At 39.9% G+C, this 15,908-nt stretch overlaps 2 protein-coding genes across 2 annotated transcripts; one reads left to right on the top strand and one right to left on the bottom strand.

The window, feature by feature from the left end:
- Nucleotides 1–2,329: 2,329 nt before the first annotated feature.
- Nucleotides 2,330–9,532, top strand: LOC130921550 (olfactory receptor class A-like protein 4). The gene is made up of 4 exons (XM_057845584.1): nucleotides 2,330–2,599; nucleotides 2,670–2,933; nucleotides 5,221–5,460; nucleotides 9,320–9,532. Exons 1-4 carry the CDS (start codon nucleotides 2,330–2,332, stop codon nucleotides 9,530–9,532), a joined length of 987 nt encoding a protein of 328 aa, XP_057701567.1.
- Nucleotides 9,533–11,179: 1,647 nt separating this feature from the next.
- Nucleotides 11,180–13,984, bottom strand: LOC130921548 (olfactory receptor class A-like protein 4). Its single transcript, XM_057845583.1, has 2 exons — nucleotides 13,898–13,984; nucleotides 11,180–12,154 (listed from the first exon to the last, which is right to left on the bottom strand). Exons 1-2 carry the CDS (start codon nucleotides 13,982–13,984, stop codon nucleotides 11,180–11,182), a joined length of 1,062 nt encoding a protein of 353 aa, XP_057701566.1.
- Nucleotides 13,985–15,908: the final 1,924 nt, after the last annotated feature.

Genomic DNA, 15,908 nt, shown 5'->3' with positions numbered 1-15,908 from the left:
CGACAAGAAACTCTAGCGCAAGCGGAGAACGGAGAAGTTTACTCAACATGGCTAGCGCGAGACAGACTGTTGTCAATGACTTGTGTCAATGTGTTTTTGGTCATTTAAAACTGATTTTATTGTGGATTGGAACATATTGTTCCTTTGTTTTCTTATGTGATTTTTCTGTTGGTTTGTGTGCTATGGACACACTGTGTGACTCCAGAATAAAGATCATATATATATTCTCGGCTCTCCCGTTCGCCATCTGTGTTGTTGTGGAGACGACGTCTGACACGCAAGAGTGACGTTGCTCGTTAAGAACACGTTACGCAAATAATCGAATCTGATCGCACGGAATATTTCGTTCGGCTCGAGAGGCCATTCAAGAGCTGGGTACCAGACTATTCTCACAGTGTTTGAAAAATACAGGGAGAACAGTCTGGCCTTGCCATGCAAGTCCAGTGCGGCTTATCTATGAACAAATGCCATTTTCGTGTCATATTTGGTGGGTGGCGGCTTATAGTCAGGTGCGCCTTATAGACCGAAAATTACGCTAATTAACTGGGTTCCTTTAAGCTTTAAGGTATTCTGTTTGCCGAACTTCATGTGCAAAACATACTTAATTGTATTCATCTTACAAAATTGAAATTAATGATTTTAATAAGGAACCATTTTTAGGTGTAACTAAGAGAACTTCCACTCCTGATCTTCCTGGTTTCCTTGCAATGAAAATGATTTGCTCACACACTACTGAAATTGAATAAAGCATACATGCTACTAGAATACTCTTACAACTAGCAAAGTTTCAATTCTGACGTAATAAAATGTTCACACACTGTTTGACCATATTTGGATTTTCAAAAAAGAGGACACTCTGCTCAGCCTCGAGATACCTAAATTTTACTCTAAGTTCACTCAAAGATGCCATATCACTTTGATATATTTAAAAGTGTGCCTCCTCTGCCTGTGTAGGAAATTTCAGTTTTATTTTTAAAAATGTTCTTTGAATTTTTTTTGGGATTGAATAATAAAGACAGAAATCTACCTCCATATAGTCAGTCAGCAATGTCATCAGTGTACAGAAAGAAGTTGTTCAAAAACTAACAGCTAAATATTTTATGAATATAATGCAGACCCATGGAAGTGTAGTCCAATAAATACACACACCCAGTAGGCCTTGTGACAACTAAACATTTTTAGAAATTAATATCAATACAACTCTTGTTGACAAATTGTTATTCCTACTCAATTATTATCCTCATTCAATGTTCTAGATTGCACGCAAACAATAACCAAAATAAACTGACAAACAAATTAACCAGCATTTTTCCAAAACTACATTTCCCAGAATGCCTAGCGCAGCTTAGCTCACAGACAACTACCCTACTACCTGTGGCCGAGGCAAAAATCAAATATTGCTATAAAAGTTTACAATCCTTGGCAGCGCAATGATGCGACACCAACGGGATTTTACAGACCACACCAGTACAAAGCTCCAACAGAAGTCAACAGTTGTTGAAAGGTAAATTTAGCAAGTGTACATACCTGTGCCTGTAAGCTCCTGGCGAGTCTGTGACTGAGCACGAATGCGCAAACTGGTTTTCGAAGTAAAATATATTTTCGACTTAATTACTCTTTTGGGTAGATGAGCATTTGATTATATGCCTATTGATCTTAATCAACTGGGAAGGCTCTCTGGGAACATGTCAGAGGTAGCACAGTATCGTAGTACCGTATTCTGTGCAAAGCATCAGTCAGTTTTAACTCACGCTAATTGGTCCCGAGAAAAATAATGAAAACCGGACATTTTCATGAATTTAAAAAACCCCACCGGACGCCACAGACAGGATGTAAAAAGTGGCCACGTCCGGGCAAAAGAGGACGTTTGGTCACCCTACACAATGTACACAAGAGCTATTACACGTACACTGCTGCTATTAACCAAATATGATAATGAGTTGTACCACCATAATGTCGTTTTTCTTGGATGTGCAACATGTCAAGCACATGAGCCAACAGGCTTCCTCCTCCCTTGGGGTAATGCAGTGCAAATGAAGCACATTTGATTCAGCATAAGATGATTAATCACTTGTGGGTTATTACCATGCACCTTGAGCTCCCTTAGGAACAACATCCTAGAGCTTTGTGAGAGCCTAATAAGGATTATTTGATGCTTTTTGCTCCAATTACACAACCTTCCTCTTCTGAACCTGAGCAAGAACCTTGCAAACGGCCCAGAATTTGTTTGGATGTCAACTACTGAAAGCGGGAATGAAGATGCAACCTCCTTTGCTATATGAGGTCATCTTTTAGTGGAATTTTTGTGCTGGAGAGAAAATTTACCACTATGGACGGGGACATGGATGAGGATATGGAGCTGATAGGCATGGGACTTCGGGTCTCAGTGTCCCCGCTCCAAATTGCTATGTACATCATACTGGTGGTGCTGGGAATCCTGGGTAACGCCATTGTGATCTTAGTGATCGGTAAGAGCGTGTACGTGGAACGTGGTCGAGGACACAACTCCGACATCATTATCATCAACATGGCCTTGTCCAATTTATTGGTGTCAGTGATGAGGAACACGCTGCTGGTCATCTCAGACATTGGACTAGAAGTAGGTCCACATCTGTTGATTTAAATATCTGAAATTGATTTCATAGTTTCATTGTGCACATCTTCCGCAGCTGTATTCATCCAAGGAGTGGTGTCGCTTTCTCATGGGGGTGTGGGTGTGGCTGCGCTCGGTCAACGTGTGGTCAACACTCTTTCTCAGTGCCTTTCACCTTCAGACCTTAAGACGCGTGGCTCCTAATATTACCACGTTCCGTACACAGCGAGGGGCTCCTAGTATTCTCCTGCTCAATCTGGCTTTCATCTGGTTCCTCAACTTTTTATACTCCATTCCTGCATATATCTTCTCCACTAATGGCAATGTTAACACCACAGAGGTTAGATTTTATTTTTTATTATTATACTTTTTAAAAGATTACAACAACTCTTTTAAATGCATTTTGTATGTGCACTCCAAGTCATTTAAACCTTTTATGCTCAAATTATGTTTTTTTTTTTGTTTTTTTTAACTTACAGGGGACTCATTTAACTCACTGGCTGCCAATGAAGGCGCTAGACGTCTAATCAATTTTGACTGGGAGGGGCGAATGAACAGTATTCACAGCCAGTCGTCCAAGTTTAAATGAATGGCGTACCACATGCTACACTTCACTTCCGTTCATTAATATTCATGACGTTAGCTAATGTTGCTAAGGGGGGGGACAAACTGGAGCTTGTCCCCAATAGTAAATGAATGGAAATACGTAGTGCACAAAGGAGATGTTTACAGAGCTAAACCTACCAATTCTGTCCGAAAATGATGTCCCTGGTGCCAAATGCACTGGTACAGATGTGGAAGAACATACAAATGTTCAGTTAAAGAGATGGCTTCAAAGACGAGGGCTGAAAAAACTAACTAAACTAAGCTTAGCCTTAGCTTTTTTATCGACACCTTTTTCTTACGCTACTGACAATGACATTCTCCTGTTTCAACAATCTATCTTTTTCCACAATATGCCCTGTGTATCATATATATTATATCCTCAGGTTGTCTTACGTCTCTGACTGATCTTTTGGGCAATTTACATTGCTATTTTTGTATGCTACTCGTTGACAGCCAACGAACACTTTTAATTTTTTCATTAATGACTAATCTTAATTCGATAATTAATTTAAACTTCCCCCTCACGAAAGTTTTTTTTTTTTTTTTTAACAACAGTAAAGGTAACAGTGGCAGTGTGACAGTGACAGTGACCATTTTAATTATTTTCAGGTCATTCATTGTCAGACAGAAGCAGCACGGTAAAACGCCACTCTAAAAAATAAGTTAAAAAATATCAAAATGGCTTACCTCTTTGTCCTCTGAAGGACCATGCCAAACCAATAAAATGTTTACTGCATATGAAATGTGAATGGCTTTACCTTGCTGGCATTAAACGTCCGCGCAAGTTGATCCATTCTTCACATTTTTTCCTCTGAATTTTTGGTTTCGGGAAACGTATGAAGAAAACATCCTTCATATGTCGTAATGTCCAGAGTCGTTTCTACAACTTCCACATCAGCAGTGCTTGATCGGCATGTTCGTTTTTGAAAGATTACCGGAGAAAAGTAACAGAAATATTATGGTTTCTATGCGTGGGCGGGTCTATAATGTTCCACTTCCGCTTTACAATGCGACGTCACGGTCTAAAAATAGCATTCGTGCGGTACGCCATTGGAGGGCTATCACTATCAGTGGCACGCAATGAGTTAAATACGATTTTAAAAATACTTTAGTTTGTTTTTATTCATATTAATTTGATTAATCTAGATTTTATTAGCATAATAACTCAAAATATAGCCATTAATATCTAAACCCCTGGCAACAAAAGTGAGTAAGAGAGTAAGAAAGGCCGCAAACAGAAGACATGTTAACAAGCACATGTATTACTGGAACCATGTCCTATCGTCTGATGAGACGGGCAGGCTTTCTTGTGTACCGTCTTCAGAAGAGGCTTCCTCCTGGGTTGACAGCCATGCACACCAATTTGATGTAGAGTGCGGCGTATGGTCTGAGCACTAACAGGCTGACCCCCCATCTCATCAATCTCTGCAGCAATGCTGACAGCACTCCTGTAACGAGTCACACGACATTTAGGAGGGAAAATGACAAGCAGTACTCAATTTGGACATATAGGGACGTACGTAGTTTCTAAGGGGTGTACTCACTTTTGTTGCCAGGGGTTTAGGTATTAATGGCTATATTTTGAGTTATTTTGAGGGGAAAACAAATTAACTCTATTATATAAGCTGCACACAGACTACTTTTCATTGCGTCAAAGTGTCATTTTGTCAGTGTTGTCCCATGAAAAGATGTACTTAAATATCTGCAGAAATGCGAGTGGTGTACTCACTTTTGTGATACACTGTACATATATTAAAAAATAATAATAATAAACCACAAAATAAAAAATGTAAATAAAAGAAAAACTGAAGGGTTTTGTTATAATTCAAGTAAATCCAAAACGTTTCCATAAAAAAAGCAATGTGTTAAGTGCACAGATAATTATGTTTTTATTAAAGTTACTGTGTAAATCAATTGTTGAAAATTGTTAAAATTTTAATCTGATTCTATATCCCCCATAAACAGGCATGTCAGGACTTCAATTTTACTGTACAATAACAATTACTTTACCTCTTCTTCAGACGCTAATGCTAGTGAGCAGCACAACACGCCCCTTGCTGGGCTGCGTATGGAACTTTCCTTATTCCTTCAGCGGCTTGTCATACGCCACCACCTCCATGGTGATACATGAGACTCTCCCCATCATTTTGATGGTCTTAACCAATATGGGCTCTCTTTACACACTCTACACGCATGGAAGGACTTCGGTCAAAGACGCGCCTGTCATTAAAAGAGTGCCAGCCGAGAGACGAGCTGCCAAGGTGAGAAGTATTTAAATTAAAGTTTATTGTAAAACAGCCACAGGATGCATTATGGTAGTAAAAACATTTGGAATTCTTGTAATGCAGTTGTTATGTGGTTATCGCAAAGGCACCTCTTTATTAAAAATACAACAAAAAATGCCGTCTGTACCCTATGCTAAGAGATTTAAAAAGTCACCAAACAGAAAAAAACTCATTTATTATATTTTCATTTTCAATTTACAATGATAGACAGTTTCTGCAACTTTTTTTGCATGTCAATACAGTGGTACCTCTACTTACGAAGTTAATTCGTTCCAGGATCTTGTTTGTAAGTCGAAAAAGTCGTATGTTGAGCCGTCCGTAAATAAAAATTGGAGATACTAATCTAATAATAATAATAATAATTTATTCCTGTAAAAATGCAACAAATCGGTTTCTAATGTGGCGGATGTGTTTTGCGTGCTGTACCTGAACGCATTGCGAGGCCGACGTGACAGTGAGATTGGTGACAAGGATTCACTAAGGACCCAAATGCTTGAATGTTCCGTTTAAACAAAAAGGTTTATTAATCAGTCCATAAGAGTTCAAAAAGAGACAACAAAAATTCACAGCACTTGCGGGATACCAAAAAACTGAACAAAGTCAACAAAGAAACAAATAGGTAGTGATGTAGTAGGTAGTGAGCCTTCGAAGCGTGTGTCGAGTAATGAAGGGACTTTTCCGCGAAGCGCGTACCAAGGCTTGCTTCATTTAGGGGAGGTTCCGAAAATGATGACGTCCGAAGCCTCGCCGCCCAGCTGTACCACATGATTGCTTCACAGAGTGCTTTAGATTTGTGGCGCGGTTTGACAGCTCGCTACAGTCTATCATAACCCTCTGGCTGCATTCAAAATGTGGGTGTTTGAAGGAGAGTTGCGATCAGGTGAGACTTTGGCTAGTTTGGAGGTGGTTTGGAGAGTTAAAGGTTTAAGTGAGTTGAGAGAAGGGAACAGTAGTTCATACTTGGATGGAACCGGCAAGAAAGAGGACTTCCTTTCTGTAGATTTTTTTTTTTTTTTAATAAAACAGAATGAAAATCCCCACCATCCTCAAGCTACATCAATGTCCAAATTACACAGGCATAATTAGTACCCTTTTTCATGTTACACAAACATGTTTACTGTTCTCTCCCTGATTACGTGTTGGGTACACACAGGTCCCTTGGCTTCTGTCTTGGTGGTCAGAGCATCCGCCTGCCGTGCTGGATGTGTTGTATGCATGGGTTCGAGTCCTGTCCTGGGCAAATTGGGCGGATTGTGTTGCGTGGGATGGATCCATGCAACACCGGCTATATACGCACGTGTCATTTTCAGAAAAAAAAACATTGCGCAACCTGCCACATTATGATAATGCCATTTATTGAATCATTTTCACACATACACCTACTACATTAAAAAATATACAGTATATTGTAAGTTTTACTTCATGAGTGACGTATGACTGTGACTGTATGTGGCCACTCCTCTTACTGGACCGAAAAGTTTATACGTGTATATGTATAATTTGTTGTACGTTGATTTTTGGGGAGCTGCTTGGCACTGCTGACCTACAGGAGACATCGTCATATCATATATTTTTATGACTCTGAGGTACTTTTGATGTCTATGTGCGCATTTTTGTTTCATATGTATAGGTCCTTTTTCTTTTTGATTCAGAGGGTACTGCTCCCCATACATTATGGTCACTCAGGTCATGAGTCTGATCCCATTGCTGAAGATGTATGCCAAATTTAACTTCTGTGACAGGAAAACAATGAAAAGAAAGTTGTAGAAAAAATATATACAGTATACTTATCAGTATACTTATGTGATAATCTATGTATATCGAGGATTTTGTGAGACAATATTTTGCTAAATAATACCCTCCCAACAGACAAACACACAAATTGACGAATCACTCAAGTGGTTGGGAGACAAATGACTGTGATTATACACTTAGCCAGTAGGTGGTTCCGTGGACACATGAAGCTCCGAGAAATGAACCCTTTCTCGACACAATTGGCGCAATACCTCATGAGGCTTCATTTCACCATCACTACAAATAGGCATTTGGTTTAAACATAAATGTTGGTCAAGAAAAGGCTTACATGAGCTGGTGACATGGAACGTGGCAGGATACATGACGAACCGACGCAGGGCAACGTTAGATGCAGACTATGTATACAATGTCTCACAGGTGGATACGATCAGCCTGATTGGGAAGAGCAGGAAGTAAAGTTGGGAACCAGGTGGAATGCCACTACCAAAATAAAAGCAGGAAATTCTGCACAAACAAACATAAAACACTAACATGACTTTTGAGACATGACAATAGGTGTGGAAGAGATTTTACTTTCTCTTTTAAAGTTCTGTTGTTGTTGGCGTCAACTGCAGCTGACAGCAGGCATGTTGTGTGGCACAACTTCTGAAATAAATTATTAAAAACCTGACGAAGCTGGCGATTTCTTTGGCGATGTTACCAAAATAATATTCGTCACTATAACTTATAAAGATTGGCGAACGGAGGTCAGAGGAGGACCGTCGAGATCGGAGACATTCTACGGCCGTATTGTCGAGCTAGTTCACGGACGCGCACACCACGTTCGTATTTTTCTATCATTTCCATCTTTATATCAGTGGTAACCGTCACCTTTTTCCATTTTTCACCACCTGCACTAACCTTCTTGGAACCCATATTGATTTATCTCACAAGAAACTCCGGCAAGGTCATAAATCGTCATATTTCGAGCATTTCGTCAGATGTAGAAACAAATGGCAAGTCAAGTTTTACGTCGGCTGTCCAAAAGATCGCGTGTCGAAGCAATCATATGTCGAGGTACCACTGTATTTTTTTTTCTAATTCAAACAAATATATTGTACAGCAGTGATCCCCAACCGTCGGGGACTGGTACCGGTCGGTGGCACATTTGCTGCTGGGCCGCAGAAAAATAAAAAAATAATTTGTTAATGACCGCTATGTGGTCCGTGCATCTAGACGCATTAATATGCCTGTCTACTCTATTGACTAGTCAGAGTAGAGATTTGTGTACGTCGCCCTCTAGGGGTTGGCCACCATCACTGGGATTTTTGCACAGCCCAGCAGCCCAGTGTCAGTCAACGTAAACAGTAACATTAGCTGCTGTTGGCTGTGTGCTTCGGGCGGCAACGTCTTTGGACATCTTTTTTTACGGGGAAAAGGCCACCTGCTGAGCCAGAAGAGGAGGCTACAACCAAGTCCATTCTGCATAATATGTGGCTAAAAACTAGCAGACGAGGCAACAAAAGAGAATGCACTGAGAGCATCATACCTCGTGGCGACCCGTATTGCTAAAGCCAAGAAACCTTTCACAATTGGGGAAGAACTCCATATGCCTGCCACCAAGGATTTTTGCCGTCAAGTTTTAGGGGGTTGATTCAGCAAATGGTAAGTTACATTTCCCCTGTACTTAATGTTAGTTTTACTGTAATTTTCTGCCACACATTGCCCACAAAAAGCCAACATAACACCGGTTCGTGGTGCAAAAAAGGTTGGGGAACACTCCTGTACAGTATAATTTAGGTTCCAGCAATTTTTCATATTTTCATTAAAAAGCGAGAAGAAAGAGAAAAACAAAAACTGAGATCAGTTTTGGATTCTGCTCCCAAAAAGTGGTAAATAATGGTGTCAAACCTAAAACAATAGAAATTTATTTTCCCGCCGTTACGTTTATTGTTTATTTTTAGCTATGCGCATTATCCCCTAACGTGGCTATGCTTTTTAATTCATTGCAAGTTATTTTACAGACCTTCAAGAACAACTCATGTTTTATGGCCTCTTGGACACCATTTTGACAACCACTGACGACTGTATTCTTCTACAGGTTATTCTTGCCCTTATCATGCTCTTCATCATGTCATGGGGCACTAGCATCATATCCGTCAACTACTTCAACTACAACCGAGGCTCCTCAGCTGAGTTTCTACTGGTTATCGCTCGTTTTGCCAACATCATCTTCATCGCCTTGTCCCCCATGGTTCTAGCAGTGGGTCACCGCCGACTCCGCTCTTTCATTAAGTCTGTGCTCGCCCACTGACAGGCTGCTGGCAAAGGCAGGGAGCCACTGTCGCCATTCACTGGACAATTTACATGCTTGGCACAATTTATAAGGTCTAAATATATCAAAGCATTTGGTTGTGATTGCAGTGCATGGTGGTTGCAGTCAACACATGTGCCTCACAATTCTAAGTTACAGCATACGAGTCTTACCTGAGGAACTTTGTTGTTTGACTGTTCTCTCTGTGCTCCTGTGATATCGTGTGAAAATTTCTGCAGGTCTTTGCAAATTCAAAATGGGTTCAATGATGACTATACTAAATTTTCTATACACATATAAAAAGACTACACACCCTTGTTAAAATGCAAGATATAAATGATCGATCATTTCAAATCAAATCAAAATCCTGACATCTGCAACTCAATCATTTTCATAACTTTCTATCAAGGGGACATTGAAAAAAAAAAATAACAATAATGAATGTGATATTGTGGTTCCTCACATACCGAAAACTATATTCAGAATTACCAATTCAGCCTCGTGCCTGACGAGTGTGAAGTTGAACGCATACCTGCCATGATTTAAAATGGCTCTAATTAACCCCAAAATAAAGTTATTGTTTTCTATTTGAAGTCCAAGTTTTTTGTGCTAACTGTCTGTTATTTGGAACTGTCCAGAGTCCCTCCACTTTGCCTATTTCCAGATAAAGGAAATCATCACTAGAGCATGATGCTGAACCGCTATGCTTCACTGTAGACACTGTAATTTTGACCCATTATAGAATTTTTTTTTGTTAATTTCCTTCATTTTTGTTGTTTGTTTTATTGCTTTACAAATTTTATAGACAATATCTCACCGGAAAAGTCTTAATTTTAACTTCATATATTGGAAAGACAATTGTATGCTATGCCATTTCAGGACACTGGCTCCCCCTTAATCACCAACAGATTAATATAGAGGTATGTATCTAGTGGCACCTAGCTATGCGTGTACCCATTCCAATATGTTTTAGTCATGCATAGAATGAAATGCTGTGAGGGAGCCGTCCAACAGGCCTGGCACTGCCCCCGCTATCGGTGGCTTTAGGGGGCACAGTTGAAACACTATCCGCGCCCCAGGACACAGGGCAGTCCTCCCAGCCCGTCCAAGTCGCTTCCAACCAGCCTTTGGGAATAGGGTCATAGCGTGCATGCCCATACCCCCCACCACCTGCCAGTTCACACAAATTCGCTGCATCATGGCTTTGCCCCCTGCACTATTAAATGATACAATGCTGCTCCCGGTACTGTACTTCTTCAGCTGATCACCAGAGGTACGCTAGAACAAAGATTGAAAAATAAATTAATAAATAATAAACATGACAATAATATTGCAAGGCTAAATATAAACATGTTAATAACGCTTACCTATGCATTTTCATAATATGTGAAGAAGCTGGAGTAGAAGCACAGGCTGAACAATTATCATCAAATTTGACGGGACTATGAGACTATCAGGTAAGCAAGCTAAACTCCATGAAGCACAGGGTGAACAATTAATCACCAAAGTTGGCGGGACCATAAGACTATGAGGTAGGCAAGCTAAACTCCATCATGCTGCTGTTTGTTTAAAAAAAAAAAAAAAAAAAAAAAAATCAATTAATCAAATCAGCAGGATCATTTTATTGTTTTAAATGTTACTTCCATGTTACTGTTTACTTTCCTTTGGAACAACAAAAATGGTTTGTTTATCTTTCTTTCCTTTAACCTGCGGGGGTTGAACCCCAACTTCCACACCAGACCGGCGTTTAAGAGCTTTTGACCAGCCAAGTATCATGCCCACAATTCTCCTCCTTAACTTGCCGTGCCCCAGGGCCACCACCATCGGACAAAATCCCACAAACAGCGAGGCGGAGAAATGTGCTACAGTGAGCAATCCTTCAGCATGGTGACCTCTGTCATGGTTATAGTAAGTCACTGCGGCTACCTGCAGCACCCAACACACCACAAAAAGCGATACCATTAACATAATGACATGAGCTGCCTTGCGCTCACCGGACATGTGTTTGTCCAGCTCCCCGTGTTCTCCCCCCGCAGTCACGGCCCTGATGTGCTTGGCCAAAGAGTGCAGCGTGGCCAAGTTGGTGCACACCATTAGCAGGAGTGGCAATACCTCATTGAAGGCCAAGGAAGCAGAGGCAAATGCTGCTCCCTGTGTGCTGGAAGGGAACTCCCATATGCAGCCTAGCAGGGGCCTGGTGGTGCAGCTGATCACCATCAGCTCCACAGTAGCGTTGCCGTGAACGTGGGTGCTGTATACAAGAGCAGGGGTAGAAAATGCCAGGTTGGCCCCCCACACTACTCCCAGGATGATCCAGACACGTCGCCTCTCCCGTTGTAAGGCCAGAGGTCCGAAGGTCACATGCTGGCGCCTTAGTGTAGTAAAGTGGAAAATGCTGAGCCCCAGAGTCACCCAGCAGCCCACAGCTCGCCACCACACCCACAGCAGCATGAAGACTCGACACCAGCCCGGAGAGAGACTCACATCCAAACCCAAGTCCGAAACAAAAATAGGCACAGTGCGGAAAAGCGAAGTGAGGAGGTTGGCCAGTGACAAATGCACCAAAATTGTATCCGAGGGTGGAAGCCTCCGAGATGGACTCTCAGTGGCAGCCTGGATAACCTGCGAGGAGGGCAAGGGAAGGTTTAGCCATCGAGCAGACAAAAGTTCTTACGCACTATTAGACTTTAGACTTTCAAAAGACTGATAATACTTGAAGTACTGTTTTCATGCTTCTGATTAAAGTCAACATAATGCAAAAAAATAAATAAATAAACCAAATCACACAAAGGAAAGTTGTTAACAACTCACAGAGGTGGGTAGAGTAGCCAAAAATTTTACTCTTACTAAGTACTAAGCGAGAGTACCGTTAATTCAAAAGAATATTACTCAAGTAAAAGTAAAAGTAGTTGTCCAAGAATTGTACTGAAGTGCAAGTAAAAAAGTATTTAGTGAAAAGAATACTCAAGTAATAATAATAATAATAATAATGATAATATATTTTATTTGTAGAGCGCTTTTACCAATGCTCAAAGACGCTTTACAGTTAAAACAAAAACAACAAAGTGAACAGAACAAAACAATAAAGAAAATGATTATAAATTAAAAGCTAGTTTAAAAAGGTGAGTTTTTAACCGTTTTTTGAATGTGGGAAGGTCTGAACAGGTACAGATGGGTTTAGGGAGTGAGTTCCAAAGGGAGGGGGCAGCATCGGAGAAGGTATGTAATAAGTAACATTGTGAGTAACTGCTTATATTATTGTTGGATTTTTTTTTAAACAATGGTAATTTTTTCTGAGCACAAAGTTATCTATATGGACTGTTGTTATAATGCTTTTGGATGTACAATAACCCATTACATAACCTCTTTAAGCCCAAAAAAAAAAATCATTGAATTCCGACGAGAGGAAAAATAAAAATACATAAATGAAGCATTATTAGTCCAAAGAGCATGACAGCCCTCTGGTGGAGAAAATAGTTCCTACAGTAGTTTGAATAGTGAAAAGTTCCTTTATAACCACTATTTTGAAATTAAAAGGATCTCATCTCCGGTTTTCTGTAGTCAATCGGTGCAAAATAAACTACTAATAAATGAACTAATAAACTGGGAGAGAGGTTAAACTCCGCGCTTTCGAGTCATGTTGAGGGCAACGCTCTATATCAAATACTTAATTTTTTACAGTGCTGGAAATACACCAAATGACTGAACAGGCTGGCGTATAGATAGAACGGCAAGCTTGCTTCTGATTGGTATAATGGAGGCATGTGATTATTGTTGCGACGTCTCATTGGTGAAATCAGGAGAGCTACCATGGTAATACACCAGGCATGTCATCGCTGGCAATAAAAATAATTAATATGTAGAATAAAGAGGGGAAAATGTAACGACTCTTGTGTAGCCCAAAGAAGTGAGGTAAGAGTAGCGTTTTTTTCTTCACAAATCTACTCAAGTAAAATCAAAAAGTATAGCCTGGTAAAACTACTCTTAGAAGTACTCTTTTCTCCAAAACTTACTCAAGTAAATGTAACGGAGTACATGTAACTAACACGTTACTACCCATCTCTGACAAATCAGTTAAATGATGAATATTTAAATGATTAAAAAAACAAGAAAAAAAAGGAGACATCAAACTTTTTAAATAATCTACCAGCAACAATATCTTCACCCTCAAATGTTGTCGACATGTTTTACAAAGAAAAAAGTTGCTTGAGTATTCAAATAATACCAGTGAGCATATCAGTGAATTGAAGTGTCTATTTACCAGGTGTATGCATATCTAGCTCCTAACTGCATGTTCTGGAGGTATAAATGAGTGAAAAAGTAAAACACAGCTCAACCTAACAGGATAAGTTTAAGTTGTCTCACCACAAAGATGACCAGAAAGTTTCCCAAGATGCCACAAAATACCAGCATACCAAACAGAATAGCATCTACAGTGAGTACGGCCGACATGGCCTCACGTGCACGGTCACATTGTTTGTCTGCTCAGACTTGAACATGGAAGCTTAATATTGCCCATGAAAGCAGCTGATGCTCCTTTTCATCTTTTATATGCACACATAATAATTGATCTTTGCTGACATGCCTCAAGGTTCATTTAATTTGATGTGCAGACATTTTCCGACACCGCATCAAAGAACCTGATGAGAAGATAGGCGTTCATCCCGTCATGAAAATTTAGCGCGCTTTAAACTCTTTAAACCTTTAAACTGTTTTCACACATTACAAGTACGCATTTTGTGCTTTTATCTGTCCAACCCCAGAGGATATTCAAATTATTCCTATCTAGTCAACCTGAAACTGGAGTCCCGTGTGACATCTCGGTTTAAGATGCGCCAATGCCAATATGCATTTTCCTTTCATCAGTCAGCAATTTGTTTACATCCTTGGTGCTAATTGTTTTCTGGTCGATCTCAAGGGAACAGACAGCAGTTGCACAAAATCAGCTCACTCACATAAACAGTACTAAATGAGTTCAGCTAAATTCGCTCTTCATTTTGAAAGTTTGACTAGCACTTTGAAGACAGGTCTAAAAAAAAAAAAAAACAAAGGCATAAACCTTGGGCGCTGCTTCGTCTCTTTATAAAACATGCATATGGCGGAAAACACTCAGGTGACTTGAAGTTTCGCTCGGAGACCCCCAATTTGGCCAAATTTCAAAATTGTCCAATATGCATGTGTGATACACCACTCGAAAGCTTAAAATCTCAAATTTCTGGGGGAAGAACATTTTTGGACAGGAGGGCATTTTTTTTAAATATTTTTTTTTAAACAGTAAAACCCTGTCTGGAGGTGAGAGCACGCGAGAGCAGAATTAAGCCAGACTTTAACGAGATATTGTCGCGTACTTACCTTGTTTCGATCCAAAAAGTCCATGTCGCCTGAGTGTCAAGACACAGCTGTGAATGGACACAGCTGGATTTTTGGAGGATTTTATGGGTGAAACATGGTAATATAACAAGGGTCGCGCGATGTCAAAATCGCAGACATCAAGGAGTGGTCAAGATTTTCTTTTTCAAATTATTTACCCTTTTGAATGTTTTTTTTTTTTCAATTTTTATTTGTTTGGATTAATTATTTATCATCTAACATATCGGGGAAAATGCGACAGTAACAGAAAAATACAATTTAGCGATATTTATGAGGTACATATCCGTGACTTGTTAAGACACCATTTTTTCATTGTGACGCAATTTGTTTAAATGTTTAAAAGATGCAAGTGAATAATTTTTTTTAAGTTGTTTTTTTTATTTAAAAAAAAATATTAGACATCAATTAATGATTGTAAGCTAAAAATGACAGACATTTTGAATAATAAATATAATTACTTACCTTGTTTTCATGGCTGGATTGAAACAAAAACGGTTGCGCAACGTCTGTAAACGGGGGGTTCCAGGGTAAAACGGGCAAATTAAAAATAGTTCTGGGGCTTAATGCGCCATGAATCTGCTATGGCAGCATATAGACATATTGTTCTATCAAACACAGCAGTTGTTTGGGCTTAAAATACAGCAGTTTCTTTTAAAGAGGAGTGCAAGAGCAGAGACTGCTTTTTCAGTCTTGTCTGTGTTTTCCGCCATTTACATGCATATATGCATATTCTCATTGGAAAACACATGCAGAGCACATGTACACCACCGCAAACCACAAAAATACATATTACAAAGAAAACATTTATCGTCAATTTATAACTCTATTATTACAGGTGCAATTTGTGGACCGGCCGTCTGCTAATTTAGTAACGGGTCAGTCTATTTCTCTCTTGCTGATTTGAAGCCCAGTGGCCAAAATGTCTGGGAGAGTTAGGATTTGGGTACAGGTAGGCTGCCTGGCACGTGAGTGACAAGTTGGACACGATGGAGATGTTCTAGTGGTG

Source organism: Corythoichthys intestinalis, chromosome 9 (assembly GCF_030265065.1).
Source record: "Corythoichthys intestinalis isolate RoL2023-P3 chromosome 9, ASM3026506v1, whole genome shotgun sequence".
Classification (NCBI taxonomy): Eukaryota; Metazoa; Chordata; class Actinopteri; order Syngnathiformes; family Syngnathidae; genus Corythoichthys; species Corythoichthys intestinalis.
Note: the sequence above shows the minus strand (reverse complement) of the source record. Positions and strands in the feature narration are given on the sequence as shown.

Bases quoted from the DNA above. Each gene is read 5' to 3' on its own strand.
- LOC130921550 (XM_057845584.1), top strand. From the start codon at position 2,330: ATGGACGGGGACATGGATGAGGATATGGAGCTGATAGGCATGGGACTT. The intron at 2,934-5,220 runs GTTAGATTTTAT...CCTCTTCTTCAG, and splicing joins GCAATGTTAACACCACAGAG to ACGCTAATGCTAGTGAGCAG. The intron at 5,461-9,319 runs GTGAGAAGTATT...ATTCTTCTACAG, and splicing joins CCGAGAGACGAGCTGCCAAG to GTTATTCTTGCCCTTATCAT.
- LOC130921548 (XM_057845583.1), bottom strand. From the start codon at position 13,984: ATGTCGGCCGTACTCACTGTAGATGCTATTCTGTTTGGTATGCTGGTA. The intron at 12,155-13,897 runs GTGAGACAACTT...CCCTCCTCGCAG, and splicing joins ACTTTCTGGTCATCTTTGTG to GTTATCCAGGCTGCCACTGA.